The 22,052-nt window shown below is 43.6% G+C and overlaps 1 protein-coding gene across 5 annotated transcripts in view; it reads right to left on the bottom strand.

Annotated features, from left to right (window-relative positions):
- The window catches only part of LOC139279927 (adhesion G protein-coupled receptor B2-like), a 1,236,268-nt gene that overhangs the window by 565,051 nt on the left and 649,165 nt on the right, over window positions 1-22,052 (bottom strand). For all 5 annotated transcript variants that reach the window (XM_070899255.1, XM_070899259.1, XM_070899256.1 and 2 more), the window contains one exon: window positions 20,428-20,534. In XM_070899255.1, the coding sequence (XP_070755356.1) occupies window positions 20,428-20,534 (107 nt within the window). The remainder of the gene's footprint in view (window positions 1-20,427; window positions 20,535-22,052) is intronic.

Genomic DNA, 22,052 nt, shown 5'->3' with positions numbered 1-22,052 from the left:
CACTTTTGAGAGGTCATCTGCACTTAGGATGTTTGGAAGTCTGATCTGCACCTTGAAGGTCTGATCAGGATGGGTGCTGCTTATGCTAGCTTAAATTGGATCTCAGATGAGGTGCCTGTGGTGCAACCTGCTGTTCACAGACATGTAGCTCCACAGGAAAGAGGGGAGCAGCAGAGATGCAGCTCGCAGGAGGCCATACCCGGCACACAGGGTCTACAGGCAAGGATAAGCTTCCTCGACATGTCTGAACACCGGTGTCTCAGGAGAGTCAGGGTGTCGCATCAGGTGGTGGCAGACATTTGCAGACTGCTGGAACAAGACCTGCTACCAGTGGTTATCAAAGTCACCACCACACTCAGATTTTTGCCTCTGGATCCTTCAAGTGCTCTGCCGAAGATATATCCAGGATCTCCCAGTCAGCTGCACAGAAATGCACAAGACTGATGGCTTGTTTAACAGGACTGCCAATTATATCAACTTTGCCTGTGATGATGCCAGTCAGAATGAGCGGGAGCTCAGGTTTGCAGCTCTGGCTGGCTTCCACAGGTACAGGGCATCATCGACAGCGCAAATGTGCCAATTAAGGCACCCACCGATCACTGAGAAGTATTCATTAACTGCAAGGGCTTTCATTCCATCAATATGCAACTGCTGTACAACAACAAAAGAATGTTTATGCAGGTATGCACATGATTCCTGGGCAGCTGCCATGAAGCTTTCGTCCTGTGGCAGTCCATCTTCCCAGATGTCTTCACACCCGGAAGCAGAGTTACCGGCTGGCTGCTCAGAGACGAGGGATACGCACTTAAAACATGGCTGATGACATCTCTCAGAAACCTGAGGAATGAAGCCCAACAGCGCTACAATTAATGCAATATGACCACCAGATGTGTCATCGAAAAAACCATCACTTTCCGCCTCCTCATCTTCCTCCTCAGAATCCTCCGCAGAGTCTTTGTGATCTGCAGCTTGGTCCTCCAGATTGTTCAATGACACATTAAGTGGTCATATGGCATTAATTGTAGCGCTGTTGCGCTTCATGCTGAAGTTGCGCTTCAGGTAGCCTGGACAGATCTGGAGGCACACTCCAATACGGGGTCTCCAGATTGATCATAGTGCACTGCGCTCTGCACTACATTTCTCAGCAGCGAGGTTTAGAACTGCAGGAGGACCAAGCCACAGATTGCAGAGCCTCTTCGGAGGATTCTGAGGAGGAAGACGAGAAAGTGGAAGGTGATGAGGGCAATGAACCACCAATTGCGCACATTGCTGCATGGGATGCCGAGGATGCTCTTTTTACTGTAAGGTTCACTTATGTTCTACCAGTGCACCCATCTCACAACTTCATGCAAAAGCCACTTTTCACCCCTCCCCATCACAAACCCCCCATGCCCCTAACACAAAGCAGCCCTACAAACAACTAAGTATCCCTTTCATACCCCCCCACCCCGCCACCCCCCCCATCCATTGGTCACCGCCAATTCAAGTCCTCCCATTCATTGGAGTCCATTATTAAAGAAGCAGCAACAGGACATTTGGAAAAGCAAAATTCAGTCAGGCAGAGTCAGCATGGATTTATGAAGGGGAAGTCATGTTTGACAAATTTGCTGGAATTCTTTGAGGATGTAACAAACAGGGTGGAGAGAGGGGAACCAGTAGATGTGGTGTATTTGGACTTCCAGAAGGCATTTGACAAGGTGCCACATAAAAGGTTACTGCACAAGATAAAAGTTCACAGGGTTGGGGGTAATATATTAGCATGGATAGAGGATTGGTTAACTAACAGAAAACAGAGAGTCAGGATAAATGGTTCATTCTTTGGTTGGCAACCAGTAACTGGTGGGGTGCCACAGGGATCAGTGCTGGGACCCCAACTATTTACAATCTATATTAATGACTTAGAAGAAGGGACTGAGTGTAACGTAGCCAAGTTTGCTGCCGATATAAAGAAGGAAGAAAAAGCAATGTGTGAGTCGGACACAAAAAATCTGCAAAAGGACATAGACAGGCTAAGTGAGTGGGCAAAAATTTGGCAGATGGAGTATAATTGGAAAGTGTGAGGTCATGAACTTTGGCAGAAAAAAATCAAAGAGCAAGTTATTATTTAAATAGAGAAATATTGCGAAGTGCTGCAGTACAGCAGGACCTGGGGGTACTTGTGCATGAAACACAAAAGGATAGTATGCAGGTACAGCAAGTGATCAGGAAGGCCAATGGAATCTTGGCCTTTATTACAAAGGGGATGGGTATAAAAGCAGGGAAGTCTTGCTACAGCTATACAGGGTATTGGTGAGGCCACACCTGGAATACTGCGTGCAGTTTTGGTTTCCATATTTACGAAAGGATATACTTGCTTTGGAGGCAGTTCAGAGAAGGTTCACTAGGTTGATTCCGAAGATGAGGGGGTTGACTTATGAGGAAAGGTTGAGTAGGTTGGGCCTCTACTCATTGGAATTCAGAATATTGAGAGATGATCTTATCGAAATGTATAAGATTATGAGGGGGCTTGAGAAGGTGGATGCAGAGAGGATGTTTCCACTGATGGGGGAGACTCGAACTAGAGGGCATGATCTTAGAATAAGGGGCCACTCATTTAAAACTGAGATGAGGAGAAATTTATTCTCTCAGAGGGTTGTAAGTCTGTGAAATTCTCTGCCTCAGAGAGCTATGGAAGCTGAACATTGAATACATTTAAGTCAGAAATAGACAGTTTCTTAAAATATAAGAGGATAAGGAGTTATGGGGAGCGGGCAGGAAAGTGGAGCTGAGTCCATGATCAGATCAGCCATGATCTTATTGAATGGCGGAGCAGGCTCGAGGGGCCATATGGCCTACTCCTGTTCCTATTTCTTATGTTCTTCTGTTCTTGTTATCGAACAACTGAAAAGGACACTTGCGAACCAGCAAACAAGAATGAGAAATGCAGAAAAGTGGTGCAAAACAATAATATTTGTGTGCTTCAAATAAAGAAAAGACACTTAACAATACAACAATGCATAAGACTCCCATGTGCATACCCTTGTGCAACTACAAATCATTACTCTTCCTTTTCCTAGTGCTTCTACATGCTGCAACCCTTGTGGCTTGAGCAGAGATTGAGGCAGGCTGCTAAGATCCCTGCTCTGACTGCTAAGATGCTCTTGGCCGACGTTCTCTGGGTTTTGGAGCCCATGAAAACCACCGCCAAAGACTGTTTCACCTGCACCTATGCAGGAGCAGACTCGGCCATCGGGATATGAGGCAGCGTGGTGGGTACTGACTGAGGAGAGGACAATAGGTGAGAAGTGGAAGCACTTTGAGTGGAGTTCCCAATTCTATGTCCCCTTTTGCCACCATCCCTCTCATGGCCCAGCCGCACTTCCCTGCTACGACTGTGCTGGAGAACACTTTGCTGAAGATCAGTGGGGTGCTGCAAGGCCAAAGGTAGGGTATCGTTCCACCCATTTCAAGGCCTGTAAGCACTTGTTCGATTGCCGCGTTTGATGCTCCATGCAGTTGGCCACTCTCTCCATGGAAGAAAATATCATTGCAATGGCCTGCAACAGCATCTCACTTGAGGTGGACTCTTCCAAGCTCTGTCCAATCGCGGACAGTGTGCTTGGAACGCCCGTCAGTACATCGCACAATCTCTGCTGCTGCTCAATGATTATCCTCTTCATCGACGGCCCCCGGGATACAGCATCTCTGTCCAGCTGAGCAGAGCTTGGAGAGGTCTGCGCCCTCCGACACAGCCTCTCCACTGCCGTCCTTGACTCCACCATCTGCTCTTGCTCACTTGTGAAGTACGCATCACCAGGAAAAAACCCAATTATCTCTCTAACTACCAGCCACGAAGTGTGAGTATCTGAGCTGGTGTACGCTCTGCATAAATGTTGTGAAGGTGCACCCTCAGAGGGATTGAGCTCCTCTGAGGAGTCAGCAACGCCGACCTCAACTAACTCCTGCTGAACGGGTGAGGGCCCTGTGGGAGATAAAAGATGTGAATGAGAACTGTCAAGGTAACAATGTTGGAAGTTATCATGATGAACATGACTATATTTCACTCGCTGTTGACATCAAGTCAACATTATTGAGTGTTGTATGTCATATGGCTCTCTGATATTTAATTCTGTCACCAGGTAGATGGAAGGCCCCCATCTCCGACAGCCAGATACGCCGAGACACAGCTTATCTCCAGCGCTTCATCCTCTGCAGCTGTTAATTGCAAGATAGCTGGAAGGTCACTGCCTCTCCCTGGTGTTCTCTGCTCTCTTCTCCTGCAAAGAGGGAATGACATGGTATGACAGAGAGTAATGCATGTTTTCACCCGATGGAAAGTGACTATGAGGGACAGGCATGACATTGCATAAGGATGAGCGTGTCAGTGATGGAAAGATAGATGGGGATGTGAGTAAGTGCATAGACAGTGAGGGATTGGTGCACCTGCAAGGTAAGTTGGTGGGAGAAGTGATGTGCTGCAGGAGACTTGAGAAGGCAGAGCGAGGGGTTTAGGGTGAAACGCACATGAGGATGTCGGTGAATGTGCCACTGTACTCAGCTTTCCTGCCCTGATTAGGTTATTAAACCGCTTCGTGTATTGGATCCAGGAGCATGGCGCTATGCTCCTGCAGCTGTCCTCTTCTGCCAACACCAACCACGCCTTTTTGATTTCCCCAGCAGGCTTCTTCCTCCCATTGGTAGGGAAAAGTATCTGCCTCCTACTCCTCGCAGTCCCCAGAAGCACATCCAGGGAGATATCTGTGAAGTGGGGTGCAGCCTTTCATAGAATCTAATGGTTACAGCAAGAACGAAGGCCAGTCGAGTCCGTGCCGGCTCTCTGCAAGAGCACCTCAGTTAGTCCCACTCCCTCGCCCTTTCCCTGTAGCCCTGCAATTTTTTTTCTTTCAGGTACTTATCTAACTCCCTTTTGAAAGTAGTGATTGAGTCTGCCTCCACCACCCTTTCAGGCAGTGCATTCCAGATCCTAACCACTCGCTATGTAAAAAAGTTTTTTCTTATGACGCCTCTGGTTCTTTTGCCAATCACCTTAAACCTGTGTCCTCTGGTTCTCGACCCTTCTGTTGTTTCTCTCTATCTACTCTGTTCAGACCCCTCATGATTTTGAACACCTCGATCAAATCTCCTCTCAATCTTCTCTGCTCTTAGGAGAACAACCCCAACTTCTCCAGTCGATCCATGCAACTGGATCCCTGGAATAATTCTCGTAAATCTTTTCTGCACCCTCTCCAAGGCCTTCACATTCTTCCTAAAGTGCAGTGCCCAGGATTGGACACAATACTCCAGTTGAGGCCGAACCAGTGTTTTATACAGGTTCATCATGATTTCCACACTTTTATTCTTTATACCTCTGTTTATGAAGCCCGTAAGCTTTTTTAACCATTTTCTCAACCTACCCTGACAACTTCAACGATTTGTACACATATACCCCTAGGTCTCTCTGTTCACCCACCCCCTTCAGGATTGTACCCTTTAGTTTATATTTCCTCCCCTCATTCTTTCTACCAAAATGTATCATTTCACATTTCTGCATGAAATTCCATCTGCCATGTGTCTGCCCAACCCACCAACCTGTCTATCGCCTCTTGAATTCTATCCCTATCCTCCTCACTATTCACTATACTTCTGAGTTTTGTGTCATCTGCTTTTATTTTTTAGCAAATTTGCAGGGAAATTACAGAGAGGAACGTCTCACTTCCATTTCTGACCTTCCGCATCTTCTTCCCAACTTCAATTTGCATGTTCGGATTGTCCCTTTAAATACTGGAGTTAAGATCGCGTCATGCCTGCTAACGCTGATTGAACGGAAAGCACGGAAATAAAATGCTATTGAATTGGCTGCGTTAAAAAGCCATTGACTTAACATATTTAAATATTTAAGATGTTCTTAACATATTTCCAGGTTTCCCATGCGTTATTGTTCCCCCCATCCAACATATCTGCACATTAAAATCCAGCACAATGTGTGCATCATGCTTGTATCTGATTCGCACAAATAAGACTATTTGTTGAGATTATGCTGATTTGCTCAAAAATAGCCAGGTAAGAAAAATAGCTGATTATGCAGCAGTAGGCAGATATGAAAACCTACCAATCAAAAATCACACAAATTAATGAACTCACTTGTGTCTTTTTTCAAAGTAGGAACAAGCCACTGCAGCAAAATACACCAATCAAATCACTGAATGTTCTCCAATATCTTTTTGGCAGCCATTTTTTTGTTCAGTCAGCCTAAAATTCACAAGTTATAACTAATAAAGTTCTGAATGCTTAATTTGCAAAATATATTTTAATTTATCCATAAAATTGCCAAAGTCCTGGTGGAGATCCATCCACAAATTTTACTCCCAGAAGCCTACTGTGTCTAGGGGTCTGCGGTTAGAGATTTGCTCCTTTCCCGGAGCCTGTTTTCTTTTTCTTGGACTTTTCCTCCCGATATTTGTGTGGGTCATGACCTATTGCAAGACTTCAGTGCTTCTCAGCATGGTTGCTGCAGGGATTTCTATTATGTTTTTGATGTATGACACCAAAAATGAATGAAATAACAATCTTTAGGTGCTTCAGGTACTGACAATATTGGTGAGATTTTCCTCACTACTATTGTTCAGATTTTCTTACCGCAGTTGCTCGACATGCTCAGTGTTCTTCCACTCTCATAAACACTAGACCTCCCACTTTCTCCCAGCAACTCGTCTATGTGTCAATCTCAGACCTCGTCTATCATCTCCCACCCTCATTCAAAGCACTTTCTCTTTCACTCACCGAGGCTACATTAGTACCTAAACAACCTGCCCCCATCAAATTCTGATAATACATGTTGGCTGTCAAGTTTCTGCATAACTTGGGTTTCAAGTAAGGTAAGAAACAGAAATTGAGTATTTCCAAATAGGAACACAAAAGAAGGTCATACAGCCAAAATTAGCGACAAATAGAAAAGTAAAAGAATAGAATGAAGAAGAGTTAGAGAGAGAAAAAGAGTGAGAAAAATGTGTTATAGACAGACAGGTACAGACAACATAATGAACAAATTATGTGAGAGCCACAAATAAAGAAAAAGATAGAGAGAAGAGTGGGAAACAAAGAATGAATTAAACATCAGGATTGCAGCTTTCCTTTGCTGTCTAAGTTAGGGAAGCGGGTTAAATTAAGAGCTAAGAAACTAACTTGCCAGTACTTATTAAATTAATAACTTAAAACAGATAAAATAATTAACAACAAAACTAAAATATTGATTGAATAAAAACTTTAACTAATTAATTAATAAATAAAACAAGGTTTGAGATGGCAGAGCAGATGGTGTGTTGTAACTGCAGCATGTGGGAGTTGGCAGAGAGCATCGCGATCCCGAGCAACCACAGCTGCAGTAAGTGTCTGCAACTCGAGGAACTTTGGCTCAGAATTGCTGAGCTGGAGTACGAGCTGCAGACATTGCAATGCATCAGAGAGGGCGAGAGTTATCTGGATACTTTGCTTCAGGAAGCAGTCACACCGTTAAAGTTAAATAGTACTTCAGAGTTAGTCAATGGTCAGGGATAGGAGTGTGTGACTGCGAGTCAGGAAGGTATGGGGACCCTGGATGCAGTGATGGAGGAGCCTCAGCTCCAACAGGTACAAGGTATTTGCTACATGTATGGATGAGGAAAAGGACTGCCGGGAGGATGGGCAACTGACAATGGCAGTGTGGTATAGGGGGCCATCCACGTGGGGGGAGAAGGAAAGAATATGGTAGTGGTAGGGGACAGTATACTGATCTCTGCAGCCGTGAGAGGGAGTTCCGGAGGTTGTGTTGCCTGCCCAGTGCCAAGGTTAACAATATCTCCTCGTGGCTGGAGAAGAACTTGGAATGCGAGGGGAAGGATCCAGTTGTCATGGTCCATGTAGGAACCAATGACATAGGTAGAACTAAGAATGAGGTTCAGCTGAAGGAGTTTGAGGGGCTAGGATGTAAATTAATAAGCAGAACCTCAAGGGTAATAATCTCTGGATTACTACCTGAGCCACGTGCAAATTAGGTTTCAATTCATGGGGCACTGGCACCAGTACTGGGGAAAGAGGGAGCTGTTCCATTGGGACGGGCTCCCCTTAAACCGGGCTGGGACCAGCATCCTGGCGAATTGAATAACTAGGGCTGTAGATAGAGCTTTAAACTAAAAAATGGGGGGGAGGGGTCAGGTGAGGGGAAATTTAGAAATATAAAGAGGAAGGTCAATGCAATAGAGCAGTGTGGTGATTTGAGTAAAAATAAGCAAAGTGTGACAGGAAGGGACAAAGAGTTTAATGGCAGCAGTGGATAAGGTCAAAGCAGGGAATAATGGTAAAAAAAATAAATTTTTATCTGAATACACAAAGCATTTATCACAAGATAGATGAACTAGTGGCACAAATAGAGATAAATGGGTTTGATCTAATAGCCATTACAGAGATGTGGTTGCAATGTGACCAAGGTTAGGAACTAAATGTTCCAGGGTATTGACGTTTTGAAAAAAACAGGCAGCATGGAAAAGGAAGTGGTTAGCACTGATAATAAAGGATGGCATAAGGACAGTAGAGAGAACGGGGAGCCGAAATTCAGGTGGGCCAGAAAGCTGGCGCACCTATGAGTTTTTAACTGGTACTCACTGCTGGAACTCTTGGTGCGGTGAATGGATTCATTTTCAGGACTTTCAGGAAATGAATCATAATGGGGTAGGCCTTAGATTCAAAGCCAGGCCCTCCGCCGCTGTCAATCAACATGGTGACGTCACAGCGCATGTGCGGCACCACGCTCTCTCCCCTCTGTTAAAGCGGAGAGATTCAATCATTTTTTAACTTTGGCCACTTTACCATCAGGGAGAATTTCGGCTGCGGGGGGGTGGGGGGCGGTGCGGAGGGTGCCAGGCTGCCCGTTGGTGGTCCGGCCGAACCCTCGGTCAATATTTTGCTAGCCAATTGGCACGTCGGCCAGCAAAAATTCTTCTATTGCGGCTGCGGCAGTGGGCCCTCCACTTTAAGGGTGGCCGTGCTACTGGTCCACACTCACTCTGCAGAGGGTGGACCGGCAGAAAAACATGCCGGGGGCACCGCGTGGCAGGGGATCGACAGATCAAGCTGAAAATGGATAGGTAAGTATTTATTTTATTTTAAATTGGCGGTGCATCTACTTGGGCTGGATGGGGTCCGCCACAAATGGGCATTAACGGGTCTCTTTGAGAGCCTGAATTTCGGCCCCAGGATCTCTTAATTTTCTTAATAAAGAAAATGTAGGAGCTTGTAACAAAGGTAATGCAATAATCATGGGGGACTTTAATCTTCATATAGACTGGACAAATCAAATTGGCAAAAGTGGCCTGGAGGACGAGTTCATTAAATGCATTCGGGACAGTTTCCAAGAACAATACGTCATGGAACCAACCGGGGACAGGCTATTTTAAATCTTGTTTTGTATAATGAGACTGGGTTAATTAGCAATCTCTTAGTAAGGGACCCTCTGGGACAGAGTGATCATAATATGAGAGAATTTCACATTACTTTCAGCGTGATTTACTTAAGTCTGAAAATAGTGTCTTAACCTCAACTAAAGCCAATTACATTGGTATGAAGGGCTAAGGTAGATTGGAAAAATAGATTAAAATAAATGGCAGTAGATAAGCAGTGGCTAGCATTTAAATAAATATTTCATAATTCTCAACAAAAATACATTTAATTGAGAAACAAAAACTCCACGGGAAAAGTGATCCATCCATGGCTAATTAAAGAAGTTAAGGATAGCATGATAGATTGAAAGCAGAAGCTTATAATGTTGCGAAGAATAATAGTAAGCCTGAGAATTGGGAGAGTTTCAGAAACCAATAAAGGTTGACCAAAAAATTGATAAAAAGGGAAAAGATAGAATATGAGAGAAAACTAGCAAGAAATATAAAAAATGATTGTAAGAACGTCTACAAGTATGTAAAAAGGAATAGAGTAGCAAAAGTAAACATTGGTCCTTTAGAGGCTAAGACACGATAAATAAGGGGAATAAGGAAATGGCAGAATGTTAAACAAATATTTCATATCTGTCTTCGCAGTAGAAAACGCAAAAAGCATACCTAAATGGTGGGGAACCAAGGATCTAATGAGGGTGAGGAACTTAATGTAATTCATATCAGTAGAGAAACAGTACGAGAGAAACTAATGGGACTAAAAGCTGACAAGGCCCCTGGCCCTGACAGCCTAAAATCTACTGTTCTAAAAGATGTGGCTGCAGAGATAATGGATGTAATGGTTTTGAACATTCAAATATTCCCTAGATTCTAGGACGGTCCCAACAGATTGGAAGGTAGCAAATGTAACATCGCTATTCAAGAAAGGAGGGAGGGAGAAAACAGGAAACTACAGTCCAGTTAGCCTGACATCGGTCATCGGGAAAAAACTGGAATCCATTGTTAAGGAAGTGGTATCAGGGCACATAAAATCATAAAATCAGCCGTGATCTTGTTGGGTGGCGGAGCAGGCTCGAGGGGCTAGATGGCTTACTGCTGTTCCTAATTCTTATGTTCTTATGATTAGGCAGAGTCAACATGGTTTTATGAAAGGGAAATCATATTTGGCACACTTATTACAATTTTTTGAGGATGTAACTAACAGGATAGATAAATGGAACCAGAGGATGTAGTATATTTGGATTTCCAAACGGCATTCGATAAGGTGCCACATACAAGGTTATTGCACAAGATAAGGGCTCATAGGATTGGAGGTAATGTATTAGCATGGATAGAGGATTGCTTAACGGACAGAAAACAGAGAGTAGGGATAAGCGGGTCTTTTTCAGGTTGGCAGTGGGGTGCCGCAAGGATCAGTGCTGGGGCCTCAGCTATTTACAATCTATATTAATAACCGAGATGAAGGGACCGAGTCTAATGTATCCAAGTTTACTGGAGATACAAAGCTAAGTGGGAAGTAAGCTGTGAAGAGAACACAAAAAGTCTGCAAAGGGATATAGATAGACTAAGTGAGTGGGCAGTAATGTGGCAGATGTAGGGAAATGTGAGGTTATACACTCTGGTAGGAAGAATAGAGACTATTTTTTAAATAGTGAGAAACTTTTAAATGTTGGTGTTCAGAGAGATTTGGGTGTCCTCATGCAAGAAACACAGAAAGCCAGCATGCAGGTACAACAAGCAATAAGGAAGGCAAATGGCATGTTGTCCTTTATTGCAAGGGTGTAGGAGTATAAGAGTAAGGAAGTCTTGCGACAATTGTACAGGGTCTTGGTGAGACCACACCTACATAAGAACCTAAGAATTTGGAGCAGGAGTAGGCCATTTGGCCCCTCGAGCCTGCTCCGCCATTTAATAAGATCATGGCTGATCTGATCTTGGGCTCAGCTCCACTTCCCTGCCCACTCCCCATTACCCTTTACTCCCTTATCGCTCAAAAATCTGTCTATTTCCACCTTAAATATGTTCAATGACCGTGCCTTCTCAGCTCTCTGAGGCAGAGAATTTCACAGATTTATGAATCTTTGAGAGAAGAAACTCCCCCTCATCTCAGTTCTAAATGGGCAGCCCCTTATTCTGAGACTATATCCCCGAGTGGAAATATCCTCTCTGTATCCACCTTGTCTCCTCATTATCTTATATGTTTCGATAATGTGTATACACCCAACCTACTCAACCTATCTTCATAAGTCAACCCCCTCATCTCCGGAACCAACCTAGTGAACCTTCCTGAACAGCCTCCAATGCAAGTATATCCTTCCTTAAACATGGAGACCAAAACTGTACGCAGTACTCTAGGTGTGATCTCACCAATACCCTGTACAGTTGTAGCAGGACTGCTCTGCTTTTATACTCTATCCCCCTTGCAATAAAGGCCAACATTCCATTTGCTTTCCTGATTACTTGCTGTACTTGCATACTAACTTTTTGTATTTCATGCACAAGGACCCCCAGGTCTCTCTGTACTGCAGCATTTTGTAGTTTGTCTCCATTTAAATAATGTGTTTTTTTATTTTTCCTACCAAAATGGGTAACCTCACATTTTCCCACATTATATTCCTTCTGCCAAATGTTTGTCCACTCACTTAGCCTGTCTATATCCCTTTGCAGATTTTTTGTGTCCACCTCACAACTTGCTTTCCCACTTTTAAGACCCTAGGATGCAGGCCATCAGGTCCAGGGGAATTGTCCACCTTTCCTCCCATGATTTTACCGAGTACTTTTTCTTTAGTGATGGTGAATGTTTTAAATTTCTCCCTCCCTATAGCTCCTTCATTATCCACTATTGAGATGTTTTTAGTATCTTCTACCGTGAAGACCGATGCAAAATATTTGTTCAAAGTCTGCGCCATTTCCCTGTTCCCCATTATTAATTCCTCAGTTTCATCCTCTAAGGGACTAACGTTTACTTTAGCTACTCTTTTCCTTTTTATATACCTGTAGAAGCTCTTACTATCTACTTTTATATTTCTTGCTCGTTTACTCTCACACTCTATCTTCCCTCTCTTTATAATATTTTTAGTTGTCCTTTGCTTATTTTTTTTAAATTTCCAAATCCTCTGGCCTCCCACTAATCTTGGCAACTTTGTATGTCACTTTTTTCAATTTAATACCATTCTTTACTTCCTTAATTAACCACGGATGGTTCTCCCTTCTCTTAAAGTCTTTCTTTCTCACTGGAATATATTTTTGTTGAATTATGAAATATCTCCTTTAATCAACCGTCCTGTACTTTAATCTATTTCCCCAGTCCACTTTAGCCAACTCTGCCTTCATACCTTTGTAATCGCCTTTATCTATGATCAGGACAGTGGTTTGAGACCCAACTTTCTCACCCTCCAACTGAATTTGAAATTCAACCATGCTATGGTCACTCTTTCCTAGAGGATCCTTGACTACAAGATCATTTATTAATCCTGTCTCATTACACAGTACCAGATCCAAGATTACCTGGTACCTGGTTGGTTCCACAATGTACTGTTCAAGAAAACCATCTCGGATACACTCTATGAACTCTTCCTCAAGGCTACCTTGGCCAAGTTGATTTGTCCAATCAATGTAAAGATTAAAAATGCCCATAAAATCACACCTGGAGAACTGTGGACAGTTTTGGTCTCCTGATTAAGGAAGGATATACTTGCGGTGCAACGATGGTTCACTAGATTGATTCCTGGGTTGAGAGGGCTATCTTATGATGAGAGATTGTGTAGAATGGGCTTATACTCTCTGGAGTTTAGAAGAATGAGAGGTGATCTCATTGAAACATACAAGATTCTGAAGGGGATTGACAGGGTAGTGCTGTGAGGTTGTTTCCCCTGGCTGGAACTATATCTAGGACTAAGGGGCACAGTTTCAGGATAAGGGGCAGGCCATTTAAGACAGAGATGAGGAGGAATTTCTTCACTCAGAGGGTTGTGAACCTTTGGAATTCTCTGCCCAGAGGGCTATGGATGCTCAGTCTTTGAATATATTCAAGGCTGAGATAGATAGAGTTTTGACTCTAGGGAATCAAGGGTGATCGGGCGAAAAGTGGAGTTGAGATCAATGATCAGCCATGATCTTATTGAATGACGGAGCAGGTTGGAGGGGCCGTATGGCCTTCTCCTGTTTCTTATGTTCTTATATTAGGAAAGAATTAGAGTGAAAGATACAGGAAGTGATAGACAATTTTTATTGCTGTCCATTAGCAACACCACTGGAGGTAGGTTAGTGTAATAATATAAATGGATGGCCTCTGGCGGAGGAATAAATTTGATAAAATGCCTTATTCTTTTCATCCTTTATTGTGCAAAAAATTCAACAATGACACTTCAGCTAATAGTTGATCGATCTTATGTGAAGATAAACTAAGTGGGTGGAAATTCGGTCGCATCTCTGTTACGGTGTTATCATGGGCGGAGCAGGAAATGGTTTGTGTCTCCCGCTGCAAAATTCATCAGCTGGGCCCTAGAGTATGGAGCGGAGTGCTAAGAAACCTATTCTACACCTCTTTTAGGGCGCTAGGCCGGCTGAGCAAGTGAAAATCCTGAGCTAAACAGCCGGCCTCAGAGCGACTTAAGAGAGGCCTCGGGGGAAAAAAACAAAGCTGAAAATATCCCACCAAAAACATTCCCAATAAATAACTCACACCACCACAACATAAATCGCAAAAAAAAATTAAAAACAATCACACTTACCTCAGGTCGACATTACTTACCTCACTGCAGCTGCTACAGCTTGGAACGCCAGCTTCCATTTTTGTTAACAGACTCTTATGTGGAACCTTGTTGAATGCTTTCTGCAAGTCCATATAAATAACATCCACAGACACACCCTTATCTACCATGTTAATTACTTCTTCAAACTAAATTTGTTAGGTACGACATACCCGTTACAAATCCATGCTGGCTCTCTGAACAGTTCATGTTTATCCAATTGCTCAGTCATTCTGTCCCTTTTCACAGATTCTAGTAACTTCCCCATAACAGACATTAAGATTAACTGGCCTATAATTTCCTAGTTTATCTCTCCCACCCTTCTTAAGTTTTCTGTACTTCTGTTACCAGGGTTTAGCCTGAATCCTCATAGCTTTGAATTTAACTAATATATGTTCAATCATTGCGCCCACACCCCCACCCTTGACCTGCAGCCCATCTGACCTAAGGACCCCTAACTTTAAGGAAGTTTGAGATGGCTGATGGTCGTGAAAGGTGCTATATAAATGCAAGTATTTCTCGCACCATTCATTGTCTCTAATAGAACATCCAACTCTTGATGCGTGGTCCCTCTGTATGAAGATGGTTTCTGTGCTCCTGATCATGATGAGCTTAATTCTCTTGGTCTGATTGTTTAAAGTGGGGGTGGGGGTGGGGGGGGGGGCGTAAGGCTATAAAACAGTTTGTTTCTTGTGAAGAAAATAGTTTGAAGGTGCTCATCATACTGGTTATAGCTGCACAAGCCCCAGCTTGCCTGAATGTTCTTGATAATTTTTGTTGAATCATTTTGATTATGGGGGAACATCAGATGAGCTTGATCCTATCCTCTTTCTCCCTCGAGATCTACAAACGTGCATTTTCCAGTAAGTGTCAGTAGATGGCCATCAGGAACAGGAACATTAGCTGATTTTGGTATCCAAGCTGAGATTGGCTAACTTAGTGCAGGCTGTGGATCGAAACCTGGGCCTTCCTGTTAGCTATTGCTTCATTCCATACAAGACTATTCTATATTCTCTAGAGTTTAGAAGAATGAGAGCTGATCTCATTGAAACATACAAAATTCTTACAGGGCTTGACAGGATAGATGCAGGGAGGATGTTTCCCCTGGCTGGGGATTCTAGAACCAGAGGTTACAGTCTCAGAATAAGGGGGTTGGCCATTTAGGACTGAGATGAGGAGAATCTTCTTCACTCAGAAATCTTTGAAATTCTCTACCCCAGAGGGCTGTGGAGGCCAATTCGTGATCGATAGATTTTTGGATATTGAAGGAATCGAGGGATATGGGGATAGGGCAGGAAAGTGGAGTTGAGGTAGAAGATCAGCCATGATCTTATTGAATAGTGGAGCAGGCTTGAGGGGCCGAATGGCCGACTCTTGCTCCTAATTCTTATGTTCTTCTTATGTTCTTCCACAGGTGTTCCCACCAGGGTGTGCTATGGGACGCGATCCAAATATCAAGCCGGTCGCAACCAGGGACATTACACACCGGCTCACCACTTCTGGGCGGTAATGTTCCATGACCTCTTGAAACCGGCACGCAATGTCCTGGCGGGGTGCTGGAAGCTGGCCGCCCGCCCAGAAGTGTTTACTGCTGCCATTGTCACCCCTCTGGGGTGCTAACAGGGGAGGCAGAAGACTGAAAATCCAGCCCAATATTCAAAAATCGATCGATTGCAAATTGGCCTCTGGGGTAGAGAATTCCAAGGACTGTTATATTTTCTATGCGGCCACCACTTACTCCCAAATAATGTACTCCAAGCATCAAAAGCAAACACGTCCTGCATGAACGTGAACTCTGTAGTACCCCAGTAAACAAGAACTCTGCAGTTACATGATGAATAACACTCATCTTCCTGAATTAGTCAGAACTTGGTGCAGCTACACTGTGAGTAATCCTTATCCTGTTGAAAAAAACAGGAACTAAATATGAATAAGTAGTGTAATCGCTGAATAAACAATAACTCAATACACTTGCGTAACAATTCTCACCTGTTGAGTAAACAGGAACTTTTGGTGGTGGCACAGCGTATAATCCTTACCCTACTGAATAAGCAGAGACTCTGTATGCTTACACAGTATATAACCCTTATCCTGCTGAATAAACAGGGAGTTAGTACCATTACACAGTGTATACTCCTTACCTTGCTGAATAAACAGGGACTATATATACTTACATAGTATTATATAACCTTTCCCTGTTCAATAAGCAAGAACTCCAATGCAGTGACAAGTGTTAGAATATCCAATTGATGAACAAAAATACTCAAACACATTCTTATGAGAGAATGGGCCTATATGGAGTTTAGAAGAATGAGAGGTGATCTCATTGAAAGATACAAGATTCTGAAAGGGATTGACAGGGTAGATGCTGAGAGGTTGTTTCCCCTGGCTGGAGTGTCTAGAACTAGGGGTCACAGTCTCAGGATATGGGGAAGGCCATTTAAGACAGAGATGAGGAGGAATTTCTTCACTCAGAGGGTTGTGAATCTTTAGAATTCTCCGTCCCAGAGAGCTGTGGATGCTGAGTCTCTGAATATATTCATGGCTGAGATAGATAGATTTTTTAAGTCTAGGGGAATCAACAGATATGGAGATCAGACGAGAAAGTGGAATTGAGGTCGATTCTGAATATATTCATGGCTGAGATGATCAGCCAAAGCTCTTACTGAATGGCGCAGCAGACTTGATGGCCCGTAGGGCCAACTCCTGCTCCAATTTTTTATGTTCTTATTTACTGTGTACACCAGCTACCCTCACTACTGAACACCTGCTGTAGGACATTTGAATGTAAACTTGACCATTCACAATCGAGTCACACACACAGAAGCAGTGACCCCCCAACCTAGAAAATATTTTACCATTTACCCATGAAAAGGAAAGAAAACTACAAATACTGGAAATATGCAGCAGAGCCATCAGCATTTGTGAAGAGAAAAGACAAGTTAATGTTTTGGGTGCACACTCTTTATGAGAACTCCACTCGCAGAGCTCTGATAAAGGGCTACACTTGAAACATTAACCTGCCTTTTCTCTTTACGGCTGCTGATGGGCCTACTGTGTATTGGCATTACTTTTTGATGATATTACCCTTTCCCCAGTTCTGTTGGTTTAGTCCAGAAGGAAGCCATGTGGATAAGCTAATCTAAATGTCTAAAACTTAACCAGAGTAAGTGAAAACACACACACACAAAACTGTATCATCATCATCATTGGCAGTCCTTCGAAATCGAGGAAGACTTGCTTCCATTCTTAAAATGAGTCCTTAGGTGGCTGTACAATCCAATACGAGAGCCACAGTCCCTGTCACAGGTGGGACAGATAGTCGTTGAGGGTAAGGGAGGGTGGGACAGATTTGCTGCATGCTCTTTCCGCTGCCTGTGCTTGATTTCTGTTTGCTCTCGGCAATGAAACTTGAGGTGCTCAGCGCCCTCCCGGATGCACTTCCGCTACTTAGGGCAATCTTTGGCCAGGGACTCCCAGGTGTCGGTGGGGATGTTGCACTTTATCAGGGAGGCTTTGAGGTGTCCTTGTAATTCCCTCGTTTGCCGTGAAGAAGTTCCGAATAGAGCGCTTGCTTTGGGAGTCTCGTGTCTGGCATGCGGGCAATGTGGCCTGCCCAGAGGAGCTCATCAAGTGTGGTCAGTGTTTCAATGCTGGGGATGTTGGTCTGGTCGAGGACGCTAATTTTGGTGTGTCTGTCCTCCCAGGAGATTTGTAGGATCTTGCGGAGACATCGTTGGTGGTATTTCTCCAGCGACTTGAGGTGTCTACTGTACATGGTCCATGTCTCTGAGCCATACTGGAGGGCGGGTATTAATACAGCCCTGTAGACCATGAGCTTGGTGGCAGATTTGAGGGCCTGGTCTTCGAACACTCTTTTCCTTAGGTGGCCAAAGGCTGCACTGGCGCACTGAAGGCGGTGTTGAATCTCGTAATCAATGTCTGCTCTTGTTGATAAGAGGGTCCCGAGGTATGGGAAATGGTCCACGTTGTCCAGGGCCGTGCCGTGGATCTTGGTAACTGGGGGGCAGTGCTGTGCGGCAGGGACAGGCTGGTGGAGGACCTTTGTCTTACGGATGTTTAGCGTAAGGCTCATGCTTTCGTACGTCTCAGTAAATACGTCGACTATGTTCTGGAGTTCATCCTCTGTATGTGCGCAGACACAGGCGTCGTCCGCGTACTGTAGCTCGACGTCAGAGGTTGGGGTGGTCTTGGACCTGGCCTGGAGACGGTGAAGGTTGAACAGCTTCCCACTGGTTCTGTAGTGTAGTTCCACTCCAGCAGGGACCTTGTTAGCTGTGAGATGGAGCATGGCAGAGAGGAAGATTGAGAAGAGGTTGGGGCAATGACGCAGCCCTGTTTGACCCCGGTCCGGACATGGATTGGGTTTGTAATGGATCCGTTGGTAAGGATCACGGCCTGCATGTCATCATGGAGCGGACGGAGGATGTTGACGAACTTTTGGGGGCATCCGAAACAGAGGAGGATGCTCCATAGACCCTCGCAGTTGACAGTGTCAAAGGCCTTTATAAGGTCGAAGAAGGCCATGTATAAAGGCCTGCAGCTGTCGCGCTACAAAAATCATGTCCATTGTGCCCCGTAGGGGACGAAATCTGCAGGAGGAGCTCCTCGGCCACAGGGAGAAGATGGTTGAGGAGGACTCTAGCGACAACCTTCCCAGTGGCTGATAGCAGGGAGATTCCTCTGTAGTTGCCGCAGTCGGACTTGTTCCCTTTTTAAAAGATGGTCACGAGCACAAAAGGATATAGTGCAATACCCTGGGGTTCATTTTAATCCGGTTAGTTTTGGATGAGTGGGGATTGGTGGGGAGTGTGTGACTGAAAAATACACTTGCAGAGCTACGTTTTAACTCCCAAGTATCATATGCACGCTGTTGGTCGGCTGCCTGTCCAAAATAGGCAGAAAGTGGTAACTAACTGGTGGGCAAGCACTGTTGTTCGGCGAGCTGGAGGCCGCTGGTCAGCACCAAAGGAAGGCTGGCCAGGGAACAGGTAAGTTGTAATGATGGGGTTTTGAAGGGGTCTCGCGGGAGGGAAGGTGGAGGGCAGGAGTGGTCGTGACTTTCCTTATAGAGCCCAGAAGAGGAGCAATTCTATTCTCCCTGGCTCCAGCAGGGAAAGTTTTCTCACTCACCTTGAATTACCCCTTTGTCCTTGCCGACAGTTTCTCCACTCAGGCTTGGGGTAAAATGCAATCATGGTCCTATGGATGTAATGGGACACCATTTGCATTCATTCATGAGACTCCCACCTGCTTCCGGCGGGCAACTCAGCCACCAAACTGCAATGAACAGTAAAGTTGGTGGCCAGCTGGATGCAACTGGGAGTGAGGCAGTATGGCAGATCACTCCATTTTAAAGGCCCCCCTTCCCCATTCCCACAGGGTAGGGTGAGTTAAACTTGACCCCCCCCCCCCACCCACCCCTGTTTAGTAATTCGCAAATGAAAAAGTTATGAGCTGTTAAGCTATTCATCTCATTGTTCTTTACTTTGTATTCTGTCCAAATAACCATTTCTCATATAAAAATAATCAAATCAGAATGTTATTACATTGTTCAATAAATGTTGTAACACTCTTGAGCGACAACTATAGTATTTATTAGAACACATTAACAGAAAATAATAGATGGCTGAAGTAGATTGCTGTCTAGAGTGTAATCAACAGGCTTATGGTTTATAAATACAATAATGGTTTGCTATAAGTGAGTTATGGTCAAAATATTAATAGAGGCATTTAGATGATTTACATATAGAATAATGTGGGGTGGGGTAGTTTTATTCCAGCTTGAGTCTTTTTTTTGCATCGACAGCGGCTATCATTGTGAATACCAACTAGTTGTGCACAGCCTAGGATTAATGATTGCAATCTCAATACTGCACGGTTATGGAGAAGTAATCCTGAATTCATTAAAGGAAAATCATGAGGGAGGTTTCCCACTGCAGCACTCCCAAGAGCACCGAAGTAGAAAGTCTCCCCTTATATACCAATACATTGCGATGGTTTATTAGGTAGTATTGCCCTTTGCGTGTGACGTTTGATTGCAATTTTGTGCTAATTAATACTGCATTAGAAACTAGACCAAGACTAAATAAACTCATTTTATGTAGAACCTTTACAGCAAGCAGACTTTCATTTCAGCAATCTGGGCTAGATATGGATCAGTATCCTTAGCTGAGGTGTACATCACCCAATGCCCTATATTACCACCTTTGAAGCTCTCGCTGATTTGCTATGCAAGAGAAGAGAATTGTACCTACCGATACATGTAAGTGCCTGTAATCATGCGAGACACATCTGGCAAAACTCGGTGGTCCCCAAAATGCAATTCCACGAGAATTTAATAAACATCTGCGGCTTGCTGAGCCTAAACATCAAGGAAACAAAAAATGGAAATAGATAATATATTCATAACATTCCTCCCTGTACTCCCCAGAGTCCTGCCAGTCCTTTCAGCAATCACAGTATGTAAGGTTTGTACCCAGTTCAAGACACTAATTAGAATCATTAAAGAGACAACTTTCTGGTTGTCATAACTAGCAGTGCAGAGCTGCAATGGGCAGTTCAAGACCCATATTGCCACATCTGTGCCACTTTTCTATCAGCTTTTTAGGTTTATGTAAAGTGGTATCAGCACAAACAGGTGAGACCTTCATTTAAATATTACAACACATCTAAATTAAGCAGAGAACCATTTTCCACCCATTTAGGATGGGTTTGCTGCCATTCTTTTCGCTCATGTGGAGTGGCCCAAAAGGAAGCTCTTTGTACGATGGAGCTCTTAAAGGGGCATTGGCTTTTTTTGCCATTTTGTTATTTTCCATTTTCATCTTGTGTTGTTAGTGATGGTTTTTGTTATTAATTTCTGGGGAAATTAGTTTAAAACATTTTCTTCCATGTGTTATTTTTGTTCCAATTTGTTCTGGAGAATATTTGTTCCCCATAACAGTATGAAATGTTTCTATGGCACCTAAAAGAGCTAAATATTGTCTGTAAATTAACCAGAAAGCTGACTATAGTTGATGTAGCTATAAACCTCAGCAAAATAAGAAGAATGGAAAATGGGGAACATGATAAAGGAACATGTTACACCAACTTTCAATGTTTTTGAAGTGCAAGCCTAGATTTATGTGCTCAAATTTCTGGGTTAATTGCTTGAAAGTACAACCTCCTGCCTTAGAGATGAGAGTGCTACCACCGAGCCAAGGCTGACATAAAAATCTCTGTGTTTTGATTTGTGTAGACAAATTAAATTGGCACAGGTAGCCTTGAAGAAGAGTTCATGGAGTATATGCGGGATGGTTTCTTGGAACAATACGTTGTGGAACCAACCAGGGAGCAGACTATTTTAGATCTGATAATGTGTAACGAGTCTGGATTAATTAATGATCTTGTAGTGAAGGATCCTCTTGACAGAATCCTCATGGCAGAATTTCAAATTCAGTTTGAGGGTGAGAAAGCTAGGTCTCAAACTAGTGTACTGATCTTAAATAAAGGTTATTACAATGGTTTGAAGGTAGAGTTGGTTAAAGGGGACTGGGAAAATATATTAAAGGGTAGAAAAGCAGTGGCAAACATTTAAGGAGATATTTCATAACTCTCAGCAAAGATTTATTCCAGTGAGAAAAACAGATGCTATGAACCATCCGTGGCTAACTAAGGAAGTAAAGGATGGTATTAAATTGAAAACAAAGGGATACAATGTTACGAAGGACAGTGGAACACCAGAGGATTGGGAAATTTTTAGAAACCAGCAAAGGACGACTAAAAAAATGATAAAGACAGAGAAGATAGCATATGAGAGTAAACTAGCAAGAAATATAAAAACGGACAATAAGAGCTTCTACAGGTATATAAAAAAGAAGGGAGTAGCTAAAGTAAACGT

This window comes from Pristiophorus japonicus, chromosome 14, assembly GCF_044704955.1.
Source record: "Pristiophorus japonicus isolate sPriJap1 chromosome 14, sPriJap1.hap1, whole genome shotgun sequence".
Classification (NCBI taxonomy): domain Eukaryota; kingdom Metazoa; phylum Chordata; class Chondrichthyes; family Pristiophoridae; genus Pristiophorus; species Pristiophorus japonicus.
The sequence above is the reverse complement of the archived record's forward strand: the minus strand, read 5'-3'. Positions and strand labels throughout refer to the sequence as shown.